Source organism: Limulus polyphemus, unplaced genomic scaffold (assembly GCF_000517525.1).
Source record: "Limulus polyphemus unplaced genomic scaffold, Limulus_polyphemus-2.1.2 Scaffold850, whole genome shotgun sequence".
Lineage (NCBI taxonomy): Eukaryota > Metazoa > Arthropoda > Merostomata > Xiphosura > Limulidae > Limulus > Limulus polyphemus.
Genome location: NW_013666460.1, coordinates 373,507 through 390,084, shown reverse-complemented (window position 1 = coordinate 390,084; position 16,578 = coordinate 373,507). Strand labels below are relative to the sequence as shown.

Genomic DNA, 16,578 nt, shown 5'->3' with positions numbered 1-16,578 from the left:
ATTAAGAATAGACTTGTGTCGCTGAAGTTTCGTCGGAACGAAGTTACGGAAAATTAACTAACGAACGGAGACGTAACAATAAGTAAATGTTGAAATAGTGATAGTTGTTGTAACTAATTCTAAGAGACAATGAAAATGTCATGTACCCCAATTAGCTGATTTCAGCTATCACCACTTGTTTATTTACCAGTCACTTTACTAGAAGGTTCTGGAGAAAAAGTTTGTTTTTTTTGTTTTTTTTTGTCTAAATTATCATGCTCTTTGCCTCTTACTTTGATCATTAACAAATAAAAAAATTTTCTTTGCACATAGTTTTTAGTTACGATTGCGTTTATTTACATTTTAGTTTGGCTTTTTATTCTGTTTCGTTTCATTTACTTTTATTTTTCACTAATTAATACATTTTTGTTTGACTACACATTTAATATTTTTCTTTTATCTCTTGCATTTCCATTTGAAGTAAATTTACATAAGATATACAGACCTTGCACATGCTCAAAAACATTAAATAGTCTGAAATCTTTTTTTTTTTGCAATGTTATTCGATTTTTATGTGATGTTATGTGATTTTTTTTCAGGCAAAAAGTTAAGCAGATTATGTCACGGGATGAGCAAAAATTATTTCAGTTTTATTAGTAAAGTAACTTCAAAAGTCAATCCCCCCAAACTCTTCTTTAATTAATAACACTAATACTAGACTTATATTTATGTAGAAAAGTGTGAAACTATCTAGGTACCCCCCCAGTGGCACAGCGGTGTGTATGCGGACTTACAACGCTAGAAATCTGGTTTCGATACCCATGGTGGGCAAAGCACAGATAACCCATTGTATAGCTTTGTGCTTAACTTCGAACAAACAAAAAACTATCTACGTTTATAAATTTAGTTTTATATTATAGTATTGGGTGCATTTTAATTTGTTTGTAGGTTTTGAGTGACACATGTTTAGGTGAATGGAATTTCTTTATCCTTAAAATCTAACAGTCTTAATGTAATAAGGATACTCAATTCTCGGTTTCTATTTTTGTAAAGGCAATTTAATATATGGTTGTTTGTTTTTTCATATCAAAGCCACTTCGAATTATATGTTGTGTCCACAGAGGGGAATAGAACACTTTCATTTTAGCGTTAGTAAATTCGTAGAATTACCTTTGTCCCATCTGGGGACGATAATCTAATATGCATCTTTTCCATAAACTCTTAGAAGCTTTAAAGTTCTTGTGAAATTATTACCACGAAATTAATTAATGGGCATAATTGTTGGGTCAAGCGTCTCTAATAGATCATATACAGGTAACAATTTAGTACAAGATAATTATTTGTCATTAATAAGTATATATATATTGATTTTCGTCATCTTTAAAAGATGTCCTAAAAAAGACTTTAAGTTATTATTCAGTTTCATTGCGTTTTTTTATTCTGCAGCTATTGGTGGTAACAAGGTATCATGATCATATGTGTTATTTGTTTAACGCCACTACAGTTCTATCAATGTTCTGTTGCAGAATTTCAAATATAGATATCTCTAAACATATATCAAATCAAATGTCATCACAGTTTTCTTGTAAGTTATTTAACAATATTGCTGTTTACATCGTAGTTCATATTTTATGAAATAATGTCACATATATTACCGATTGCCTATTCTTACTAGCCTATAAGTTCCATGTGATGATGTATGATATGGTGGTGTAAAATATCTGGATCGCTATAGCACATATTTGTCTGTTGTCATTATTTTGTTGGTACGATGCTTTTCAAATTACTTATATTTTATTTTATGCTTCAATACTCGGCTCATTAGTGATGATAATCTGGGTTAATTTGTCGATGTACTGTATATGCTGAAGACAAAGTGCATATGTCACAACCTTTAATTAAACAACTTTATTGTGAATGCATGTCAATAAACATGGCATCAACTTGTAACTTAGAAAATTATTGGTTAATTATTTAAGACTTAAGGAGTTATCAACTATATAAGACAATCAAATTTCGCATAGCAGTAAGATCTGTAAAGGTGTACATGTGTCATCGCATTTCACTTTCTTAGCTTGCGTCCACCGCTAGGACAGCGGTAAGTCTAGGTCTTACAACATTAAAATTCGGGGTTCGATTCCCAGCGGTAGATACGGCAGATAGTCCAATGTGGCCTTGCCCTAAAACAAACAAATCTTAGCTTGGCTTTTCATGCGAACATATGCCCCAGTGACTCTGGTTTACGTTTGACGACTTATAATGCTATGATTCAAGTTTCGATCCTTGTGGTGAATACAACGTAAATAGCCCACTGTGTAGCTCTGTTCTTAAGCCAAAATAAAGAAACAAATAATCTTAAAATGTTTTAAGTTGGGCGTAAATGTGGCGACATCTTTATAAAACAAAATATCGTGCGATATATTAACACTTCATACTACAGAGTGCTATGTATATAAACAATCAAACCATTTGGCAAATAGTTTCATAAGCGAACTTCCAAGCTGTAGTTATGGACTGCACACATTATGGATTTTTAAATCAAGAATAGAATACTCTTATTAAACAACATCTTCCTAACTTAAATAATAGCTCATCTTGTGTTCAACATGTTTAATGTTTTTTAATAACCGATTATAATTACTTACTCTTGGTCTATATCGAAGTTCATTCACTGGTTTCACACTTGGTTTTTGTTTTCCTCTATGAGTCTTAATATTTTTATGATTATGCAAACATTTCAATTCAATTTCCACGTTGGTATCAATAATTTATTTATTTTTTTTTTTTGTTAGAGTTGGGTGTGTATATTCCAAAATGCTCAGTAAATATTTATTGTTGAGTCTGTTGAGAAAAAAAAATCTCTCTTGTTATTTAGATGTTCATCGAAAAATTTTTGCAGCCATTAGGTTCTATAAATGAATTTCAATACAGATAATAAACATTTCGTTTTTAATAATATAATAACTAAGATATTGAAATAAATAATTACAGTTTTATGCTCAAGAAAAAAGCTTTAGTTGTCAGTTTAAATCAAATAGAATTTTGAAAACAATGTTATTGCTGGTGTATACTTATCTTACATTAACTAGTTCTAAATTAATTGTATTTGATATGCATGTGTGATATATGGTTTTTATAACCATGCTACATGGCTTATAAGAATAATTTCAAATCACATTCTTGTAAGAAAAATATTTTTTTATAGTAGTTAAAAGTTTTAAACGTCATTTAAATTGAAAAATTTAGTTTCTTCGTTGTTTGCAACAACAACATTGAAACATGAACTTAATTTAAAGAGCTATTGACGCAACACCTGACATAAAAATATTAATTCTATAACGTTTTTGACGCTAGGTGAAACTAAAGTATCATTAGATCAACATAACGTTGCCTTGGTAACAAGACTGACTTTCACATGACGTTCTAAATACCAGACTAATGTTTTTGGTAATTTATCCCTCTTCCTGGGCAAATGCTTATGTGCTGTAAGTTTTTAATAATTGTGCTAAAAATGTATAACTTGTATAATTACTCGTGTTTGTCATGAACTTCCAAGTTCAGCTTTTCACAGTCGTACTTGGTCATGAAGCCGTTAAAAACCACAAAGAATGGCATCAAATGTAAACACAGATGATTCTGAGGCTGGTCCGAAAGAAAATACAACTGCGGACGGAGGTGATTCGCCTGCCGGAAGTGTAGTTACTGCAAACGTTTCAGATTCTAAATGGATTCAAGTTTATGTCAATGGCGACGAACACTTCCCAGGTTTTAGGTGTTTAGTGAACAAGAAACACTACAGAAATTATGATTCACTATTAAGTTACTTGACAGAAAAACTTCAACCTAGCTTCGGGGCAGTGAGAAATATTTATACACCTGCAAATGGAACAAAGTTAGAGGAACTCAAAGATTTAAAAATGAACCATAAATATGTAGCTGCAGGCAGTGAACGATTTAAAAAGCTCGAACCTGGGTAAAAAGTTTACTTATTATTAACAATAATTTAAATATATCAAGTTACAAATTTAGTAAAGCTGTTGCTTAGTGCATTACCAAAACTAGCTAAACTCAAAATAAAAATTATTGTAACCTATAAAGTTGTAAACACTAAAACAGCAAGTTATGCTTAACCAGGTAAAGTTGTTACTCCAGATAAAGAATCTATTATTTTAATTTAATATGATATCATTTCTTCTGAATTGGGCACAACAAACAAAATTTTTAATTGTTTCTTCTATAACACATGTCCTCATAATCTATAGTTATTGCAGTGTGTTTAGCAAATGCAAGCCCAATATTATGCTTGATAATGAATCTAAGTGTAGTTACCTGTTAGTGTTATAATTATTATATAAAGAAGTACTTTAATCAGTTCCTAATCCAGCTATGAAGTGAGTATTAACTGAACTGATTTACATATGATATTGCTTGGATTTGTGAAAAAGTTAAACTTGTTGATTTATTGAGAAGCAAAAAACAGTTCAAATATCATATGTACACTTTCACTGAGGTATATTAATACTACATAGCAGTGGGCTGAGAATCTGTTTCTTTTCAGTCATCAAAAACAAGTAAAACAGTGTCAATTTTAAACTAAGGTTAGGTCAGCTCTGCTTTCTACCTTTTTAAAAGGCAGCATATAGGAACATCAACAAAATTATCGTAAAAACATGTTAAATGTTCCTATTAAGCTTAAATAACTGAATTGAAATGTTAAAAGAGTAACACACAACAGAAACTTTCTTACAAATTATCTAGCTTGTATTACCTGAACTAGGTATGTCTATAAAGTTTTATAATAGTATTATATAAAACTTTTCAAAAGCTAAGTCGTATCTGAGTAAAAAAGTAAACAATTCAAATATAAGTAAAAACAGTCAAAAAGATAAATATATTTGAAATGCTAGGTCAATAACCTGAGCTATGAATTGTAAAATGTGTGAAATTTTGAAACTACAATGATCCTTAATTTAAAATAATTAAGCTATAAAGTTTGAGGAATTGAAAAAAAGAAAAAATCAAGATCAAAGAACAAAAAAACTAGTGTGGTTAGAAAAAGCCTCCTGGTTCTTTGAAGTCACTTTACACCCACTGAACATTACAAATAAAAAAAATTATATTATTTAAATACTTATTCAAAATTCTATTGATACCCAAATGTGCATCTTGGCTTCCAGAACTTAACCATTTGCTCTTATAGTATTATTCAAGCCTATATTCCAGCCTTTCATTCCAAATCTCAAGCTTTCTTCTTTACTTCACTCAGAATTTATTGTTAAAACCAACCTGTGTTGTGAATTAAATGGAGAGAAGTCTGCTTGAGCTTGAAGCCCTGGTAGTTCAGTTGTACTCTGAAAATCAGGTCATAATTAGAGGTGATTTTAATTTCAAGCATATAGATTGGGAAATATAAGAGTAAACTCATGGGAGGATACAGGTTTTTAGAAACTGTTCAAGGTGGTTTTATTCACAAATTTGTTAGGAACCTTACTAGAATCAGTGCTATTTCAGATTTATTGTTAACTTCTAATGCAGAAATGGTTGAGAAGGTGGAGATTGAGTACAAGCAATTATTTTTCAGTTCAGTTTAGTGTTTTATTGCATATAGAGATCAGGAATAACTAGGTTTGGGTTGAAAATAAAAAAAAAAGAAATTTTGATTGGATGCAACAAGAAATATCTGTTGAATTGAGCAATTGAGTTCATTGGAGATACTGATCAAATGTAGAAAAATTTTGAAAATAAAATTTTAATTATTAAAGATGTTCCTTATAGAAAAAAAGGTGGCTGCAAGTAAAAGACCAGGTTTGCTCACAAAATGTATAAACAATAAAATTAAAGAAATACATTATAAACTTAAGAAGTTAAATTTACTGCTATGATTGGAGATTTAGATGAATATAGAAGATCAAAAGAGTTGATCAAATAGGACATTAAGAAATCTAAAAGAGTAGATGAAGAAAGGTTGGTTTAAAATGTAAAAAATTAACAGTAAGGATTTCTTTAAATACAGTAAGGGGGAAGCAAAGTGATAGGATTTAAAGTAAGCTCATTTCTGATTATTATGAAAAGGTTAGATTATGAAGTTCTAGTTCTTAAGTTTTTATTCATAAAATTGAAGCAATATTCCTTATCATGAACAATTGCTTTATTAAAATAAGATCAAAGAAGATGATCACATTAATTCTAAAATTGTTAAGAAAAAAATTGAGAAGTTTTGAAGAAGGTTAAAGATTGGATAAGTGAGCCATTTGTTACTATTTTCTTGAATAGTGGTCAAGTACCAGAGGATTAGAAGTTGGTTTATTTTTACTTCTCTTTTATGGGAGGTGATGAACATTAATCAAGTAATTATAGGCCTATTAGTATTACATTAGTGATGGGAAACATTTTTGATAAAAAAAAATTCCGAAGTCATTTAGCAATGCTTAATAATATGTTGGATAGTCAACATGCTTCCAATAGGGGAAAATCTTACCTTAATAATATTTTGATATTCTTTGAAGAGGTTACTGCTTATGTAGATGAGGGTAAGAGTATATATCTGGTGTATTTGGATTTTCAGAAAGTATTTGACAAGGTGCCATATAAAAGACTTGTTAAAATAAAAATCTCTGCAGATGTGAGGGATAAGTTGGCTCATTAGGTAGAAAAGTGGCTACTGGGTGGAAGAAACCAGAAGGTTGTTATAAATGGAGTTCAGTCAAAGTAGATTAATGTCACAAGAGGGGTACCTCAGGACTCAGAATTAGGACCTTAGCTCTTTTTGATTTACATCAGTGACATAGATGAAGGGATGGTCAATAAATTACTTAAGTTTGCTTATGATATTAAGTTCTTGGTTGTTGATGGCTACAAGAAGGAGGATGCAGTACAAAATGATTTAGATTATTTGGTGATTTGGATAGAAAAATGGCAGATGGATTTTAATTATAATAAATACAAGATAATGCATGTGGGTAACATAATTTGAATTATAAATATAATTTTGCTGGTAATAACTTCAACAATGTTATGGAAGAAAAGGATCTTGATGTTCTGGTTGATCAGTTTCTTACATCATTCAAGCAGTGCTCTGTTGCTAGTGATGTTTACATAAATATTGGATACAGGTCCAATAAGGTTATAATTTTATTGTAGAGGAGGAGGGCTACTAGGATGATACCTGGGGTGGGAAAGTTATAATATAAGGACAGATTAACATCTCTGAATTTATTTTCTCATGAAACAAGAAGAGCTAGAGAGATTCTGAATGAGGTGTTTAAGGGAAATGATAGTGTCAGTACATCATCTTTTATTGTATTTAATGGTGAGAATGGTAGGACTAGGGGATGTAAATATAAATTTGGGCAAGTTTAGTTGGCCTTTAGAATGATTTGCCTTCATATGTGGTGAATACAGTAAATTTAAGGGAGTTAAGGGAAGGCTTGATAAATATTTGAATGGTAATTCAAATTAAATTAAAAAAAAACAGTTTAGAGGGTATGATGGCCTAGATGAACCAACAGTTCCATAGTTGCCCTTAAATTTTATGTTATAACATTCAATCCTTCATCACAGTTAAATCTACTCTTACGATGGGAGACTTAGAGAATTATAGAAGATCAAGAGTATTATTAAAATAGGAAATCAAAGAGGTTATATGAAGAAAGGTTGGATGAAAATGTAAAACTGAACACTAAAGATTTCTTTAAATACATTAAGGGGAAGCAAAATAACAGGGCTTTAGAGGATTTATCAATAGTCACACCTGATTTCTTTTCATCACCAATGTATAATTGATTTGCAGTTATGAAAAATTACAAATAATTAGTATAGTCTTTAGAATATGCTTATTCAAAAGCATTATTTACCTCTCTACACCATTAAGAGCTAATGCCTCATGTACAGTTGCCATGGAATTTCTCCTGCCAATGCCACAACCCTTGAACAACACCCCCCCACACACACATATTTACATGTATTGCACCAGCCTATTGCTGCAGCCCTCCACCAGTATGAGGGTGACACATCCTCCTTACACAGTAATCCCCATGAACACTAGCACATGGTAATGGGGTCATTCTTTCCTTGAAACTGCTTGTGTCCAAATATGATTTTTCCTGTGTCTTTAGAGTTTCCTGTCACTTTGATCAAGTGCTTTTCTTTCTTTAGTGTTGCGTTACCTTTGTCCTTGCTGCATTTTCATTCCATCTACCTGATTGATATTTTGTTTTTCTATACCCACCATGTTTCTTCTTTCTACTATATATGCTAATAAATAAAAAAATAAAACAGGAAAACAAACAAATCCATTTTACTATGAATTCTCAAATCCTTGTTGCTTCTAAATCCCAATGCCTGGATGTTCCTAGTCAGGTATCTTCTACATCTTTATCAATGGAAACTGGAGGCATGTTATCTGTTCATGATATTACTGTCATTGTGCATCAGATGTCTGATTCCCTTCTGCCTGCCTGTTCACCAGTTCAGGTCCCTTGTTGTTCTGTTTCATTACCTTCTTTGGAACCTTCCTCACCTGTGGAATATCCTGACCAGCTTTTTCCACCTCTAGACGTTGTTTCTGGTTATTCTCTTCTTCATGAGAAACAGGAACCTCCCCCTCCTTTGTCTGCTGTGCTTGTTACTCAGGTATTTGACATTCTTTCTCTTTCTTTAGTGAATCCTTTTGACTATTGGGTCCCTTTACTTAATGAACCTCCCTCTGCTGACTTTATTTTTCTCCCTTCCCAAAACATTTGTACCCATGCTGATGCTTTTTATCCCAATTTCTCATTGGTAAATGTTTTACTTGTCCTCCTCATCTTTACATCTCCTTTTCTATGGCCTGTGGTCATGACCTTTTTATATTTCTTAAACTCCAGTCTCTTGAGTCCCTCTTCTCTGCCTGGTTTTCCTCTTTTTTACTTCTTTGTTTCTTTCTTAACAGCAACCTACTCTTCTGAATCTTATCTTTACTCAAATTCTTCTCTATATCTCTACTCTTCACCTTACAATTGAGGCTCTCCATTGCGATCCAAATAGTTTTGTAAAGGACATAGGGGATAATCTTACTTATTTGTTTGCCATTTTGGCTTCCATTTATTCCTCTACTGACTCTATTTTGACTTAGTTTCCTTGTTTTGGGATGTTTTCCTTTTTGGTGTCCACCTCCCTTCCTCCTACCTGTGACTTTCATCTTGTCCATTTTCTTAGAGACCAAGTCTTTGGGGATGTTCCCAACTATTTGGAATCCTGGGCTGAGGCTGCTTTCCAGCAATCTTCTACTATTTTGCTAGACCATGAGTACCTTGGCAGTTGCATTGAACTAACCCATCTCCTGTTCATAATCCAATCATTTCTGTTTGATGTCCTCTCTCCTACAGAGCAGGAAGTTGCAGCTCTTGGCAGTTATTCATCTTTAGAGCCAATTCTCTGGACTTATCAATGCCCACCTGTGGTCTTCCTTCACTAGTGGTTTTGGGTTGTGCAAGTTCTTTGTCATGACTAGGCTCTACACTTTCATATTCCACCTGCTCTTTCTCCTCATCTTCTACCATATTCTCCTACCACTGATCCTCTGTGTATTCAAAATCTTCAGGACACAGTGACCTCTTTGTTGGCAGTGGATGCTAGAAAACCTGTATCAGGACCTCTGCTTTCTCATCCTGGAATTCCTTTATTGGGCTAGCGATTATCAAATTCACATAGTGGCATGTTATGCCCCAGGGGTTTTGACTTTGGTGGGAAATGCTTATCTCAAGCAAACAGGATCCACCCCATAGAGAGATCCTTCCCTCCCTCAGTCTTCCAGTGGATTTGTTTCCATTTCATAACCCCTCTGATGAATGGTTTTGTGACTTCTCTCAAGTCCAAGCTTCCCCTCACCAATCCTAGACTCAACTATTCTGACTGTCAATGCTCTGAGCCAGGACTAGTCCAGTCTCTTTCTTTATGCCTGTCCTCCTTTTTTCTTTCTTTCCCAGGTACTCTCTATGATTTGTGATGCTTTTTGCTGGGTTCTTCTGATTCCTTTTCTTTGGCTGGCTCAGTTGTGGTTTCCACTACTGTACTGCTTGTTGCCTGGAGAACAACTTCTTCCCATCTCTCTTTGTAAGTCCCTCCTCCACCAACCTTGAATGTCTGTTGTTTACGACATGGTGTTTGGGTGTACTCCCTTCTTTCTCTCTCTCTCTATACCAATGTAAGTGGGCTGTTTTCCACTGCATGTCCCTCTGTCACTCTCTTCTTATTCCTTATATCATTTGTCCCTGAAATATATTTTCTCCTTCAACTTGCTCATGATTGTTATCATTTGAACATTTATACTTTAGATGCCTCCCATACTCTTGTATCATAGGGACTAGTTGACATTATTCCCTGACTGTTCCTTTCATCTGAAGACTATAGCTGCCTATGCAGGAGGTTAGATGTTTTCTTCAATCTCTCCTACTTCCATTTCCTCATTTTATGATTGTTCCAATCCTGATTATCTTGCATGTCCTGTATGAGCAGTCCATAGCTCTCTTGCTTGGACTGTCCCTTTCTGTGGAAATTTCTGTTGCCTATTTTTATCATGACATGCCTCCTCTTATCAGGACTTATCTCCTTCCACTTTAACTGATTGGGTTCAACAGCTCATCCATTTAGCATATTCTTCTGTTGGTGAGTCTAACCATACACTTTTTTTGCATCACCTCCCATCAGGTTTAACATAGCATAGCCTCTCTTGCTTCTTTTTGATGCCAACCATTGGAAAAGATCTTGCAGGCTGGAAGGTGGACTTCTTCTAACACATTCATCTCCCATTACTTACATCACTGGGCAGATTCATGTGCCTCTGGTTTGCATCTCATTCCACTTGCTATTCACCAGTCTATTTAGAGGCTCTAGCATGGTTAGTTTTGTCTGTTGCTTTTCATTTTCAGCTCCATTTCTAAACTTTTATGATCTCCATGTCCCCCACACATTTCATGACACTACCATGGGTTGATTAACTTTTTCATACACATTAAGAAAAGAGGATGATGCATAACAAGCCAAAAATGAGAAAATAAAAAAAAAACAATTAAACACTGCATTCATTATGTTTGATGTCATCACATCCTGCGGAGTAGCCATCATTGCCTCACAGATAATATTTACCTTACATTTTGCCCCCCCAGTGGAACAGCGGTATGTCTGCAGACTTACAATACTGCAATGAGTTTTATTGATTTCATGTTGTTTAACTTCATTTAGACATTTACATAAGTTTGTGCACTGAAACTAAAACTTCGATATTTATATATATGCATCTTTCAAGAATAAGTATTTTGCTAATGCAATTTGATATTTAGATAGTGTTCTATAAAAGGCTGAAGTAAATTAAGATACCAGTTTAATATGGTGTAAAATAAGCTCCTAAAGATATGAGTAGAAACTTCAAAAATTTTGAATTCCCAGTCTTATATGTAATAAATGAAATATAAATTTATGTATGAAAAGCCTTCCTTTACTATAAATGTTGGATACATTGATGTCAATCTTATTTAACTGGTTTTGTGTATGAGATGTAATAACTGAAAACATTATAAACAGTTATTTTAACTATCAATTTCCAAATATTACCATTATATAGAAGCTTTGTTCTTCATAAACTTATCCAACACAAATTAAGTTCATTAAAATACCTAGTTCTCAGCTTGAAGAACAAAATATTGTTCAGAAACAAACATAAACCACACCAGAAATGATTACTTTGCCCAAATCATCTAAGTTAAATTATATATATAAGCTGTTATGCAAAGAAGTTACAGAACACTTGACATAAGTTTAATTTAGTAATATATTATGTACAATTGAATCCAAAATGTTGTAAGTGTTAGTGACTGTTTGTTTTAGCCTTTTAATTTGGTGATTTTTATTTGTTCTTTTTCAGTTGTTTATAACAGATGCCATTTACTTTTAAGCTCCTAATTTGACTTTTAAATATATATTTTACTTCAGATATGCAGAAATTGGAGGAAATCTTAAAAAACCTGTTCGCAAGGTCAACCCAAAGGTATGTTTGTCTAAGGCATATTGGGTGTTGCAATTAAGGTTATTTAATGTACTTTACCTATAGATCACATTACTTAAGGTAAAACTTAGGTTATAGAATGAAAATTTGTCTTTTATTATTATTATACCAATACAAGCTAGAGAATTGATGTAAACGCTGAATGAAAAATTACATGTTGTTGAATATATCATCTCATAACAAGCTTAGATCTAGTGATTTCTACCTGCTAGTTGCAAGTTATTTAACTTAATAAACAGAACCTCTTTTTAGGGAAAACACTGGAAGTTATAAGGTGAAACCTCAAGTTCAGTAAAACAAAAGGGAAATTTATTCCTGTTTAAAGTAATTTACTAAATATTTAAGTTCAACCTTGATATAGGAATTTTTAAATATTTGTTGTATGGATTATTATTATTATTATTCCATTTAATATTGTTCTTAGATTATTTGTGGACATACTCAGAGCTGCATTAAACATGGCACAGTTGCACCAGGGCCCCAAGCTGTGAGGGGCCCCTACTGATGATCTGGACCATCAGTTCAACTCTTTGTTTATCTTTTTTTGATAAATCTTCATATTTTATCTGGGATTTGTTCTATTCTTACTCAATACAGACTAGATCAATTTGACCAACCTTGTAACCATCATGAAATAAATCAAAATTACCATTGTTTTCTTTCTACAATTACTTCAAATTGTAGCAAAAAACAACATTTCTTTACACTAAATAGTTTAAAACTTCTTAACCTTATACAACTGTTTATAATCAAAATTTTATTGTTTTATTGCCTTTTGTACAATGATTTTTAAAATTCCCACCATAAGAAGTGTCAAAATGTGCGGTAACATGAAGCAAATGTTACATTAACCAAGTTACATAAAGCTCATGCTTGGTTGATCTGTTCTACTTTTCCTTGAAAAATGTTTTGCTTTTTTTTTTAAAGATTCTAATGATTCTTATACAAAAGGATTCTGCAATTGGTCGCATGGCTCTAGAACTATACAAAACCATGCAAAAGTAAAGCCCACATTTATTCTGTGTACTGCTGTATGGGACAAACTAATACCATAGAAACTGTGGATTCAAAGTTAAACAATGATTTAGAAAACAATATACAATATTGGCGGGAGTTATTGCATTGAGTTGTTGAATGTTTAAAATTCTTGTGTGGAAGAGGATTAGCACTTAGAGAGGATAGAGAGGAGATTAAAGATTTCAACAATGGCAACATTTTAGCTGCATTAGAATATACAGCTAAATTCAATCCATTCTTGACCAAGCACCTTGAAATGCATGGAAATATGAGCGTGGACATTACTTCATATTTATCCTCCACAGTTTGTGAAGAAATTATTATTTTGCTGGCTAATAAAATTTTTAAGACAATTGCTGATGAAATTCGCAATGCTAAACACTTTTCAATTATTGTAGATTCCACACCTGATGTCTCACACTCAGATCAGTTAGCTATAATATTGTGATACGTCGACGAGGAAGGGGATACCCAGGAATGTTTTGCCAGTTATGATTCTTCAATTGGGCATACAGGAAAATTAATGGCTGAAGTTGTTGTAGAAAAATTAAATAAGATGGGAATTGATATTCAAAATGCATGAGGACAATCATATGATAATGCAGCAAATATGTCCAGTAAATACAATGGCCTACAAGCGCATCTCAAGAACATAAACCAATATATTGATTAAATCCCTTGTGTAGCACATTAATTAAATCTAATAGGTGTGAAAACACAGTGGAAAGTTGCAAATGTGCATCGAATTTTTTAATTTTTTTCAAACTCTGTACAGTTTTTATGCTTCTTCAACCAAGCATTAGCAAAGCATTTGTGATGGCTTAAGAAGTGATGACAGGAGGACAATTACTCTTAAGAACCTCAGTGGAACAAGATGGTCAGCCAGATCAGTTTCAACAGAAATTCTGTATGAAAACTTCAACATAATTTTTCCCAACCTTGAAGACTTATCTAAGGATATTGATGCAAGGCAAACAGTAAGAAATGAAACTACTGCTTTGATGAATAAAATGAGAACATTAGATATTGTTTTTATGACATTCTTTTGGTATAAAATTATTCGAAGATTTGATGCTACAAGTGCTAAGCTTCAAGAAAAGAGCCTTGATTTGTCTACTGCTGTAAAGCTTATCAGTTCATTGAAGGAATATGTAAATTCACTCTGCGGAGAATTCAATAGAATCGAAATTCAAGCTCATAAGCTTTCAAATATAGTAGAAGAACAGTTTAGTAGTGAGATTTCTAGAAAGAGAAAAAGAAAGCTGGCAAATGATGAGACTTCTGAAGGTGAAATTAGTTTATCTGCAACTCAGAAGTTTTGCATAGACAATTTTATACCAGTAGTTGACAAGTTTCAAATGTGTTTGGAAAATCAGCTTGCTGCATATAAAGTGAAAGAAGTGAAGTTTGATTTTCTATCTAATTTCAAAAATTTAAATGAGAATGAGATTTTTGCTGCAGCTAAGAGATTGGGAGACATATAGTCTCCAGATCTAAACAGATCTTTTCCCAATGAAATGGTTCAGTTTGCTATTTTTTTTTAATAATGAAACACCATTCACCCAACAATGCATCAAAGCAATCAGAAAAAACAGACTTGAATCTGTTTTTCCTAGTGTTGATATGGTATTGAGAATATACTTGTGCCTACCCACCACAAATTACAGTGCAGAGAGAACTTTTTCTAAAATGGCTAGAGTAAAAAAAGAATTGCATGCTTAGATTGTAAATGAATGCTTAAACGCCCTTTCCTTGCTCACGATAGAAAGGACATTGCTTAGGCAAATAGATTATGAAGATGTAATTAGAGATTTTGCTTCCATCAAAGCAAGGAAAAAGCAATTATAGGGTATTCTGGCATGCTTCCATAATGTTGTACAATACCTATATTGTTTTTATGTACCTAATTCATTCTTACTTGCCATGTTGTCAAGTAAATAATTATTATTGTAATTGTTTAGTTTAATATATCATCCTTAAAATGTAGATGCATCATATTCTAATTTACTTCAAATAATTAGCTCATATTTTGTAATTAACTTAATATGTATTAATTATAATTAACTTCAAATTTGCTTGTACCCTATTCAAGGGGCCTCAAAAAAATAAGTGTGCCAGGGCCTCAAACTACCTTAATGTGGGCTTGGACATACTAATACATATAACAATGCAAGTTTTAGTTTTTTAATAAGTAACATTGCTGCATCCTATTTTTTTTAGTACACAATAATGTATTGAAGGATAAAAAAATTTCTGTTCTGTTTTAAATCTTCTGTTTACAGGTCAAGCCTGCTAGCCATAGTAAAGTCCAAGCTTCTGTCAAAATTCACAATTCCATACCTGACATGCTGACAATCTTGTAAGCTATTATGATATTTTTACTGTATGTTTTGCAGAACTCAACTATCAGTAATTGTAAAATTTAATATTTGTCAAAAGGTATATATAAGCAGTTATAATCATAGGGTATTTTATGACTAACAATGGGCTTACCCTCAAATTTGGAAGTTATAATTTATCCAAGTTTCTCAGTCACATTTCTGTATATCTTATCACAATTTACAGTATTGTTTGATGACTGATTTCACCTGTGATTAGATCCTTAAGAAATATAGTTGTTTAAACTTTATTTAGATTTTTGTGATGGCAAATATATTAAGGCAAATAACTAAATAGAAAATTTGCATTAGGTAAAAAGTTTCAGAAGTTGAATGCTCTATACAAAGATATAAATAAATCAAAGATAATTTTTACATTTGATGTTTTGGGATACATAATACCATACTATAAAGTAATTTAGTTTACCATGGAGAAAATGCTTTTGGTTAAAATTATACATAAGATGATCAGATTTTCAAATCATTAAACTGGGACACACTCAGCTTTTCAGATTTAATAAGATCGGTAAATATTATCAGTAGGATTAAAATTTTAAATTAGGTTTGGTGGTATAAGTATTACTAATGTTAAATTAGTCTTAGCAAGTATATCTTGACTTTACTTGCAATTTAGCTTATTGTCAAGTTATAAAATAGACTAATATATTGTATAATTACATAAATATATAAACACTAGTTATTTGTCACTTCTATATATAGTTTGTGCAGATGAGGAATTATGGGAAGGAAGGAAAACAAAAGAGACAGGAAATGATGAGAATGAAAAACCTAAGGAGGTTATAGTTATAGGTGATTCTTTGGAATGTCATGCGTCTAGGATAGTCTGTGGATTAAATAAGGAGAAAATAATTAGATTATGCAATTCAGGAGCAGTGGTGGAGGATATAACTGACAGAGCAATAGATATAAGAAAAGGTGCTAGCAGAGTTGCAGTCTTTATTGTGCACAAAGGGGCTAATGATGTTGGAAAAGGTAGGTCAGAGGAGCTAATTAATAAGTACAAGGGGTTGATAAATGCGTGTAAAGAAAAAGGTCATAACTTAATTGTGTCAGGGATACTGCCAAGAATTAATTGTGGGGATGAAGTTATGAGAAGGGAAGGTCAAAGAAACTAATTGTTAAGTACAGTAAGTTGATACAGGT

General features: G+C 32.4%; 1 protein-coding gene across 2 annotated transcripts in view; it reads left to right on the top strand.

The window, feature by feature from the left end:
- Positions 1–3,375: 3,375 nt before the first annotated feature.
- LOC106460861 (doublecortin domain-containing protein 2-like) overlaps positions 3,376–16,578 on the top strand; it is a 45,395-nt gene continuing 32,192 nt past the window's right edge. The window contains exons 1-3 of one of the 2 annotated variants that reach the window (XM_022387673.1): positions 3,376–3,464; positions 11,947–12,001; positions 15,319–15,395. In XM_022387673.1, the coding sequence (XP_022243381.1) occupies positions 3,418–3,464; positions 11,947–12,001; positions 15,319–15,395 (179 nt within the window). In that variant the 5' untranslated portion in view covers positions 3,376–3,417. Of the gene's footprint in view, positions 3,953–11,946; positions 12,002–15,318; positions 15,396–16,578 lie in introns of both variants that reach the window. The other variant, XM_022387672.1, reaches the window with a different exon arrangement.